The 9,606-nt window shown below is 48.1% G+C and overlaps 2 protein-coding genes across 2 annotated transcripts in view; one reads left to right on the forward strand and one right to left on the reverse strand.

Moving 5' to 3' along the window:
• LOC142765076 (uncharacterized) overlaps positions 1-9,606 on the forward strand; it is a 104,101-nt gene that overhangs the window by 53,623 nt on the left and 40,872 nt on the right. The window lies entirely within an intron of this gene.
• The window catches only part of LOC142765074 (uncharacterized), an 8,970-nt gene continuing 870 nt past the window's right edge, over positions 1,507-9,606 (reverse strand). Inside the window, exons 2-6 of the mRNA XM_075865639.1 lie at positions 9,457-9,502; positions 8,393-8,505; positions 7,129-7,221; positions 4,867-5,124; positions 1,507-1,986 (exon numbers count right to left, since the gene is read on the reverse strand). Coding sequence (XP_075721754.1) covers positions 1,775-1,986; positions 4,867-5,124; positions 7,129-7,221; positions 8,393-8,505; positions 9,457-9,502 — 722 coding nt within the window. The 3' untranslated portion in view covers positions 1,507-1,774. The remainder of the gene's footprint in view (positions 1,987-4,866; positions 5,125-7,128; positions 7,222-8,392; positions 8,506-9,456; positions 9,503-9,606) is intronic.

Genomic DNA, 9,606 nt, shown 5'->3' on the forward strand with positions numbered 1-9,606 from the left:
ACACACAGGAAGAGACAGACGGGAACAGGCGCAAACTACCAACTGGCTTTATTCAAGGAAGACGGAAACCTTCATATATCAACACCCTGCGCAGGGGACTGTCGTAACAACCACGAAAAATTTAAACTGTGTGTTGTTTTTAGTTGCGCTCTCATGATGATTCCTATGTTAAAGCACCAACACGCCGAACAGTCAACTCTTTTGGAGCACCTCCTTAACGTTGAAACAGCAAGCTATATCTACCACTTACCGCTGGTATAGTGCCAAGTATATTCTAGGCACTGTACCGCTGGCGATGACCGCCTCGGGGGAACTACTGTGTTTTCAGCATTATCAGAGAGATGGCGCATTGAGCGCGCGTCGCCAGATCGTCACGACGCGGCGGCGCGCGCTCATGCGTCGATCTCCCACGCGTACTTTGCCCCGCGGAGGTTTGGGAGAGGGGGGGGGGGGGAGTCGACGCTCACGTGTGCGCGCGCTTATCTCGCGGTGAACGAATCCTACGCCTTGGGCTTTCACCAAAACACTTATGTTGTAGCTACCGGGCACACTAAAGTTACTGTACTCGCTGCACAGTCTACGTTTGCGAAAAGGGCGCGCTATTCAGACGCAATGTAGTAACAACTGACACTTATTGGCGCTCATTTGTGCCTGTGACTATAGGTTTTGTGCGTCATTTGTGCGTGAGCAACACGGGGCACGTTGAGATCGGCTCGCCATTATTTGCGTAACGTTCCACTTTGTTGATATCGCACTCATTGCTTCGCCTTTGCGGCGAAGCTGTGATTTTTTCTACTTGTAAATAATGTAGATAAATGCAGTGTACTCTAGCGAACGGTGCCTTTCCTGATCGACATCGCATAGCCCCGCCGCGGTGGACTAGTGGATAAGGTACTGGGCGCGGTATTGAATCCCGGCGACAGCGGCTGCATTTCCGATGGAGGCGGAAATGTTGTAGGCCCGTGTGTTTAGATTGGGGTGCACGTTAAAAAAGCCCAGGTGGTCGAAACTTCCGGAGCCCTCCACTACGGCGTCTCTCATAAACCACATGGTGGTTTTGGGACGTTAAACCCCACATATCAATCAATCAATCATAAACATCGTATACAAGGGCTTCACTACAGTATTATTCCTTGCTTGATGGTACGCGACTTTTTTTTCCGTATTTCATTGAGAGATGTAGACAGCATGCCGTTGCCTGCCGCGCGGGGGCGCTGACAGGTAGGACGCCAGTGTGGCATGCTTTCCACGGTAGTTGCATCGTGTCCACCGATGAGCTCGGTTTAAGTACGCTCAAGAATGGCATTTCTTTATTTCAGTGACCCGCTGACACGAGGTAAGTTTTGCGGGGCTATGGTTATGGGAAATGCGCATGTGCGATGTTAAACATTGTAAATAAAGTGATTCAATGTTTGTGCGTGTCATCACGCACAAACATTGAATAAACAAACATCAAAAACAAACAAACAAAAATAAACAAAAAATTTTTTGTAATGTAAGGTGCATAATTAGTATCGAGGCCTTGGCTTGTATATTTTCGGTACGTAATTTTGCCGATTGCTTTAAGCGACTATATATTCTGCATTGTTTATCATAACCATGCTGGGCGATATGGACACAATTTGATTCCTTCGCAAGTGAGAATTAATCGGGCTCGAATTATGACAATCGCCACGTCGTCCGCTGGTAAATCGAAGTGTAACATTTATCAGGGTGCCCTACAAAAAACACACGCATGCCGCGCATCCGTGGCGCACAAGGATAAACACGCCGGTCAGGAGGACTGCCGCGGCTCCGGCAGGCAGTCCCGCACGCAGTGGGCCATGGTGGAGTACGACTTGTAGATGCACGCGTGCTCCCATTCGCGACACGCGTGGCTGACGATATCGTAGAACCACCAGTGTTGCTGGTCCTTGCTCGCTGCGTGCGTGCAGTTGTAGACGGCCGTCAGGGGGAGCGGGTGTACGCACTCCCTCCGCGGCGTTCCTGCGCGGACATCAGCGATCATGCGTTTCCCTCGTGACTTATTCGATACAAGTGCTGCCTACGGCTACGAAAGTTACTGCACACCGCGGTGGTTAAGTGTTTATGGTGTTTGGTTGCTGTTCCCAAGGTCGAGAGGTTGAATGATGGCGACACCAACGCCATTTTGATGGTGGCCAAAGGCCAGAGCTTACATTTAGGTGCACGTTCAAGTACCCGAGTTAAAGTACCGCGGGTGATGCAAAATAGCGTACCACGAGGACGCTTCACTTTAACATTATCACAATGTCAGAGGTCGCGAGAATTTGTGACGTCGTCACACAACACCCTCGCTTGGTCAGAAGTGCACCGACACTGAAGGAAATGCCGAACCACTTTGGGAAGAAACATTGTTTATAGTGAGGAAAGGCACTCATAATGCATACTAGTGGCATAGCCAGACGGTGGCACACCAGGCCCGCGCCCCTCCCCTCGCTCCCACCGAAGTTCTCTTTCGCCATGGCATACAGAGCGAAAAATGGCCATTTCAAAGGGATGCCCCTCCTCCCCGCTCCCCCAGAAAAAAAAAGACTCTGCCTATGCCCCTGATACAAACATAAGGGACCACGCGAGTTCGTTATTCGACACGTGGGCTGAAAGCAGCCTGATCGAACTGTATCCCGATCTATAGTAGAGTGTAGATTTCACCAAAGCGTAGTTACTAATTTTTGTACGCACGGTAAGAGACTTAGAGCAATCTGAATGCCTGCTAAGGGGGGGAAGAAGGGTCAGGTGCATCCTTCCATTGCCTGCAGCTTTGTCACCGAGTGCTGACACAGGCGCGGAATTGAAACGAGATACGATACCCTCTGGAGCGAATTGTTAGCGCAACTTGTTGTTTGGGCAACGCCAAGTTTGTCGGAAGTTTGGGCTATCTGCAGTTGTAGTAACGTAGCATTTGTTGCGTATTGAAATACAAAATTCCAGCGCTCGAATGCGGCGCACTTCATTCTGTACATTGCAAGCGTCGCGAACCAAGCGAAACGCCGACAGCGCTCGAGTGCAGCGCACACCACTCTGCGCATTGCAGGCGTTGCGAAATGAACTTTGCAGCCCCGTTATAATACGCGAAACCAGCCGCCGAGCACGTATCAGCCCTGCAGGCGCACGAACTCCGACTGAGTTGACAGCACTCGTGAAGGAGGAAGAAACTGCGGTTAGAGGCCGGGTGCTTGGCATATCAATAGACTCCGCGTTCGCTCTCTTTCGTCCTCGTTCACTCTATTCGTTTCAGAGCTACCCTAAAACCGTTTATAGATCTCATATGCGGATATGCCTTTGTTTTTAGGGGCGAAGCTCCTTATAGCGGCACCCGTTCGTCTCCCGTAGTATGTAACAAGTATAACATTTTGACCTCCAAGGTGGTGCTGGCGAGAGACTTCTTCTGTGCGTTGTTGAACAATAAAAAATAGTGCTCAATGTACATGTCAATGACTGCTAATGGCAAATGAGAGACAGGAGCATTCGGCTTTTAGTTAACGCGCAGGATGCGATCACCATTAGCAGCCATTGGCATGTATATTGAGCTTTATCTGACAAGAAAGGGTTGCTACGTTATACTCGCTGGGTGTAACCTCCTTAGCTTTAGAAAGGTTTAGCAAGCGTTGAGCCGCAGTGCCATGAATACAATGAACTTGTATATACCATGAATGAACTCGAGGTGGTTAAAAATGGGAAGTAGATACGAAGCGCAAGCCGTAAGAAAGTAAAAGCCGAATTCTCCGCCTCTCATTTCCCATTAGCAGCCATTGGCATGTACATTGAGCACCATCTGACTGAAAAAGTTTGCTACGTCATACTCGCTGGGCGTAACCTTCTTGGTTTTCGAAAGGTTTAGCGAGCGTTCGGCCGAAGTAACATGAATACAGTGAACTAGTATATACCATGAACTCGAGGTGGTTAAGGGTGGGAAGTGGACCCGAAGCGCAAGCCGTAAGAAAGTGTGCGTGTGCCAACTCTCGTTTCGTCCTTGGAATGTGCGCTGGATGGCGGTGCTTCTAAATGGGGAATAAATATATGATGAAAAGATGCGAGATGGTGGTACTTGGACTGTTGAATAGATGTATGAACGGACACATAGACAGATGCATGGATGGACGCATGAACGGACGCAGGGGCGGCTGCATGGACGAACGCAAGGACGGACGCACGAACAGACGCACGCACGGACGGGCTGATGGACGCATGGATGGTCACACTGACGGACGCATCGACGGACGGAAGCAAGAACGAATGGACGGACGAATTCTTCGCCCCATCTCCATCATTCACTCCGTGGATATGCTGCCATTTTTTTTAAAATATCAGCTATATCGACGCTCTTCAGCTGCACCGATCATTCGAGCACTAGTCCTGAATTCAGACCGTCACGTGACATTATTGCATGAGGACTGCGTCAGACAAGCCATGGTACCGGCTGACGCGACATACGTAAGTGTATGAAGGGTCCTTCCTTAAAAAAAGAGAGGGCGGTGTGAAGTTTCACTGCAGCAACGCTCTTCTCTAATTGAAGGGCCATGACTGTGGTGATGCACTTCCCCTTAGCTTTTCATTTCCGTCATGAGACCACTGATGTTCAAGCAACGATGCCGTGCGATGACATCATCAAGTGTCGTGATAGGACATCACTTGGAAGCCATAACGACATGAGAAATTTTGACGCGCTCTGACGTCATCGTGACGTCAATGGTAATGTCATTATGTGGTAATGATTTTTGCAACACTGGTCCCTGGCACCGCAGTACACTGTCGCTGCGGATGCGAGACGACGATGCCGAAAGTCAGATTCCACGCTTGATGGAGCATCTAAGGCCTCCGTCTTCAATAAAAAAATGAAATAAACACCTTGTTCACAGAGCGAGTTACACTCCTCCCTGCTGCTGAACCGGTATCCTCCGCCCTCCTGGAATCCTTTCTGAACGACGCACAGGTGAGAGGGCAGCCACTCGATGCATCCCCCGGGTGTCCCGGCACCCGGCATGTAGAACCAGCCATGGTCCCGCACCAGGGCTGTCAGGTTGCTGGAACAGTGCACCAGGCGAGGAGCGTCGCATCGGCTTTCGTGGACTTCACCGTCAAATGGTGCCACCTCGACCATTGCTCCTGCAGCGCGAAGAAAAGGCGAGGGCTTGTGGCATTCTTGCAGGTCTTTCAGAAAAGAAGGACGGAAGGAGTGGGAGAATTTGTTATTAGACAGAAGAGTGAGCGAACTAGTCGGTTCTGAGTAACCTCTACCAAAGATTCCGCTAGAGAAAGCGCGGCTTCTATTCCTTGCACTGTACTGCTACACATTCAATAGTCGCTTACAACTTAGGATACAATGTAAATACACTTGATTGAGGAAACGAGGGCAGAAAAAAAACTTGTCGTTTCCTCAACCCCGTGATCATGTAAAAAGGTGTTTTCTGTATTTGTGGTAGTGGGTGGAGGTCATGATGATTGGTCGAATCAGGAGGGAGTCCAAATGCGCAGTAGACATTGATAAAAAATAGCACAGTTGTAGGAAACGTCCCACAGCGCTTCACTTAAAATAACTAGCACAATAAGACAGGGACAAAGCAAGACACATGCAGGCAAAGTGATCCTTCCATTGTCTGCCAGCCTTCACCTATATGCTCATTAAGCCAGAGCGCCTTAACTGGTGATGTGCGTCGAACACTCAATTAGCTTGTCGGAGCCGCTAAAGAACACCGGTCGTATATAATGAAGTTGTTGCTACTAAAATTTTGTGGGAGTGAGATTTCAAGAGTATTATTGGGACACTACTATTACGAAGCCCACATTGCAACGGTTGTGGTTTTGTCACTACGAATGGGTACAGCACTCTCCACTATCGGGAACCAACGTTTAAACGGCGACACTTGAAGAGGCTGACATGAATGTAGAGTTAGGGCCTTAAAGTCATTTCAGAAGCTGTCTTAACATACTCAGACTGCTTTACACTCTTTCTTGAGACTTAGATGACTCAAGGCAAAAAATTGACTGTTGGTGTCTTCGATATTTGGTGACACCTGAAGACATGAGCGTCGGCAAAGTTCGGCGTTGGGTGATGGTAAACTGCTCCTTTTGCGCCATCCACCAGCCGCCACTCACGTCTGACACGACACTTAGTGAGACCGACGTTGACGTGAGCGCAAGTGACGCAAAAAAAAAAAACACATTAAAAGTCGCTCAAAAGTGACGTGATACTCAAATGAACTTTGGGTCTCGTTGGCGTACCAATAGTCACACGGCCTCATGCATGGTAACCTGACCTCAGCAAGGCTGAAGAAATCGCCAAATTTTTTGCCGTCATCAGGACGTCTTTATGAGGTCACATGACGCGACGCCACATGATTATGGCACCACGTGACGTCGTTGGTTGGTTAAAGGTGGACCGATAAGAGGCAGTGCAAAACCACCTGAGGTAAACAGAGCTTGCAATGTCTCCGATTCTGGGGAGGGGAGGCATTGCACGTTGACTGAGAAAAAAAAAATTATTGACCACATATTGGTATGCTTCACTGCCAATGTCGTCGAAAGACGATAGCCTTCTTCCGGCCGTACTGCTTGTGTCAATTCTGGTCTCATCCACGTAAGGGATATATGGCACTGCGTGAAATATTGGTTCTTTTTAGCAGTGGCGTCATGAAATCTGAGCTTGTGCAGAACCCAGGACCACTGCCAGGGGCAGCACTGTATCGTCGAATGAAGGCTTTTCCGTCATAAGCGTCGCATATTCAGCAAGTCCTCAGAAGCAGTACGGTTTTTAGAATTACGTATCTGCGCATTTTCAAGTAAAGGAACGCACCACCTAATAGTGACATATTGATGTTGCGTCTCAGAGATGCGTAATATTTGCTTTTGAATCGACAATGTTCACAATATGAGCGCAGCGACCAGTTCAAGATGACCGGGCGTTCAGCAAGTGCTTAAAGTTTCGCCGGGTGGCTGGATCGTGTGACAGACAGACAGACAGACAGACAGACACAGACAGTCAGACAGACAGACAGACCAAAATATGAAATTTCTGCTTTCAGGTATGCCACGACAGACTATCATATTAAAAAAAGAAGATGGCGGCTGCCGTCGAAGCGCGGAATAGTCATAAGACAATGAGAGACTCACTAGGGTGTGACACCTTCCCAGACCTGTTCCTATGGGGCGGCGTTGTCACTTCAGTTTCGGTCGTGGTCTCCCCCAAGCGATGACGAGACCGTCCTGCGTAGCAGATGGCAAATATCAAATAATATTACGGCTGATTAATTGATGATTTGATTGATATGTGGGTTTTAACGTCCCAAAACCACCACATGATTATGAGAGACGCCGTAGTGGAGGGCTCCGGAAATTTCGACCACCTGGGGTTCTTTAACGTGCACCCAAATCTGATCACACGGGCCTACAACATTTCCGCCTCCATCGGAAATGCAGCCGCCGCAGCCGGGATTCGATCCCGCGACCTGCGGGTCAGCAGCCGAGTACCTTAGCCACTAGACCACCGCGGCGGGGCAATAATATTACAGCGAAAAGCGTTACTATTTAGTCTCGAATCACATCTAATAAAAACTACGTAGCTCTCAGCAATAATTGTTTACGTAAATTGCTTAGACTTAAACTGATTAATCAGGCCTCGCACACAGGTCGATGCTATCGCATGCCTCCTTCGTGCGACGGAGATGACCGGCTCGTTTCATCTCAACTTCACACACATTCTTCTCTAGCGTTCGCGTGCTCTTACTAGCGCTATCAACGTACGATGCGTGGGGATGGTGTTATAGATTCCGGATTTTATACGGAGCATGACGGCGACGGCAATACCCTGTCAACAGTATCAGTAAGATGGCTATCGCAATATGCTCATAGACAACATTGAATACATTCAGAATCGCTCAGCACGTTTCATATTGTTCAATTACTGTCGAATTGCAAGTGTCACATTAATGAAGGCTCAACTAAATTTGCATAACCTCTCAATACGACGCAAACATTCACGTCTCTGTCTCTTTCACAAGACCTATCACACTAACAGAACCCTCTCTGATTCACTGTTTTTTCCACCAGCCTACATATCAGCACGCAATCACCATAAATACAAGGTTGGGGTTCCCTTCTGCCGTACGAACCAGCACTTCAACTCTTTCATCCCTTGAACATGTACTGACTGGAACCACCTTCCCGCATCGATCACTTCAATTACAGACGCCAATGCGTTCAAATCAATCATTTTTGAAAGTGCATTATAATTTATTCTAATCCTGCTGTTTTGTTTTACTCCTTAATGATATTTGTTGTCCCACTCCTCTCTGTAATGCCCAGTGCCTTGAGAGTAAATAAATGAAATGAAATGAAATAAGCGAAGCGTGTCGTTACGTGCGCTAAACAAACTGACCTGCGCCGAAAGCTGCCACGAAGAGTGCTACGGTGGCCAGAAAGAAGACGATCATCACGAGCACGATGGCGACGCACAGCACGGTGGTCACCCTGTTGATGTGCTCGCGCCTCCTGCGGTGAAGCCGTGAAGCGGGCATAATCACGCGGGAAATTCGTACGCCATATTGCGCCACTACACGTTCGACTATACAGCCTAAACACAAGCATAATCTTCACCCACAAGAGGAATGCCCATTCCCTCGGTGAGAAGTCGCGTCATCTGGTTCTCGTTCGAAGCAGAAGCGCTGATGCAAGCTCACATTGTTCCTTAAGCATTCGCTAAGAGACAAATCGTTGGCGAAGACCTCTTTCTTCTGATAGCGCAGCTGCTGAAGCTTGCAGTAAAAGCTTCGGTGTCAGCAGAGAACCACGGACATGCACCGCAGGAATTGGACAAGTGCTTCTACCGCGTACAGCAGATGTGAGCGTTTAAGAAAAAAAAAACATGGAACACGTGAAATACGGGAAAGAGAGACGCAGGGCGTTGCCTTTTAGGATATCATGTTGTTTTCGTATCATAATTCCAGGATGAAAGGGACAACATAGACAGAGAGAAGAAAGAAAATAGAGAAAGCATTTGAAAGAATCAAAAAAGAAAAATGGAAAGAATGAAGAGACTAAAGCTATAAAAGATGAAGATACAGAGATAGACAGACAAGAGGAGAGAAAGGAACAGACGCTAAGAGAGAAAGAGAGAGAGAAAAAAAAACACCGGGCAAGACACCGAGCGCACTTCACCGTTGCAGCACCATATTCACCCACTGAATATAGCTCTCTCATTTCTTCGTAGCTCTGCTCTTGCAGCTTTTACGCTGGTCATGTAAAAAAAAAACGCATGGAGGACCGTATGCATGAACCTAAGAGTGACGGCAGCAAAACTGATAGTTGAGTGAGTCGGTTCCTATTTATCAGCAAATAGCAGCGCGCACGCCTTGCATGATAACTTCGATGGGGACAAATTAAGTGCTGCTGTGCTTAAATTTTGCGCGCATTGTAATTTCGCGAGGCGTAAGAGATACTCACAGTTGCGTTTGGTGTCCCAGTCGTTCTGGCCCGTAGAGAAGAGAATCTGCAAAAAATAAGAAACACAAGAAAAGTTACTGACGCTTCCTGTAAGTGACTCCATGTATCCTCCGTGAGAATGTGATATATTTCGAGGTACTGCCTGCGTCG

This window comes from Rhipicephalus microplus, chromosome 6, assembly GCF_043290135.1.
Source record: "Rhipicephalus microplus isolate Deutch F79 chromosome 6, USDA_Rmic, whole genome shotgun sequence".
Taxonomy (NCBI): Eukaryota; Metazoa; Arthropoda; class Arachnida; order Ixodida; family Ixodidae; genus Rhipicephalus; species Rhipicephalus microplus.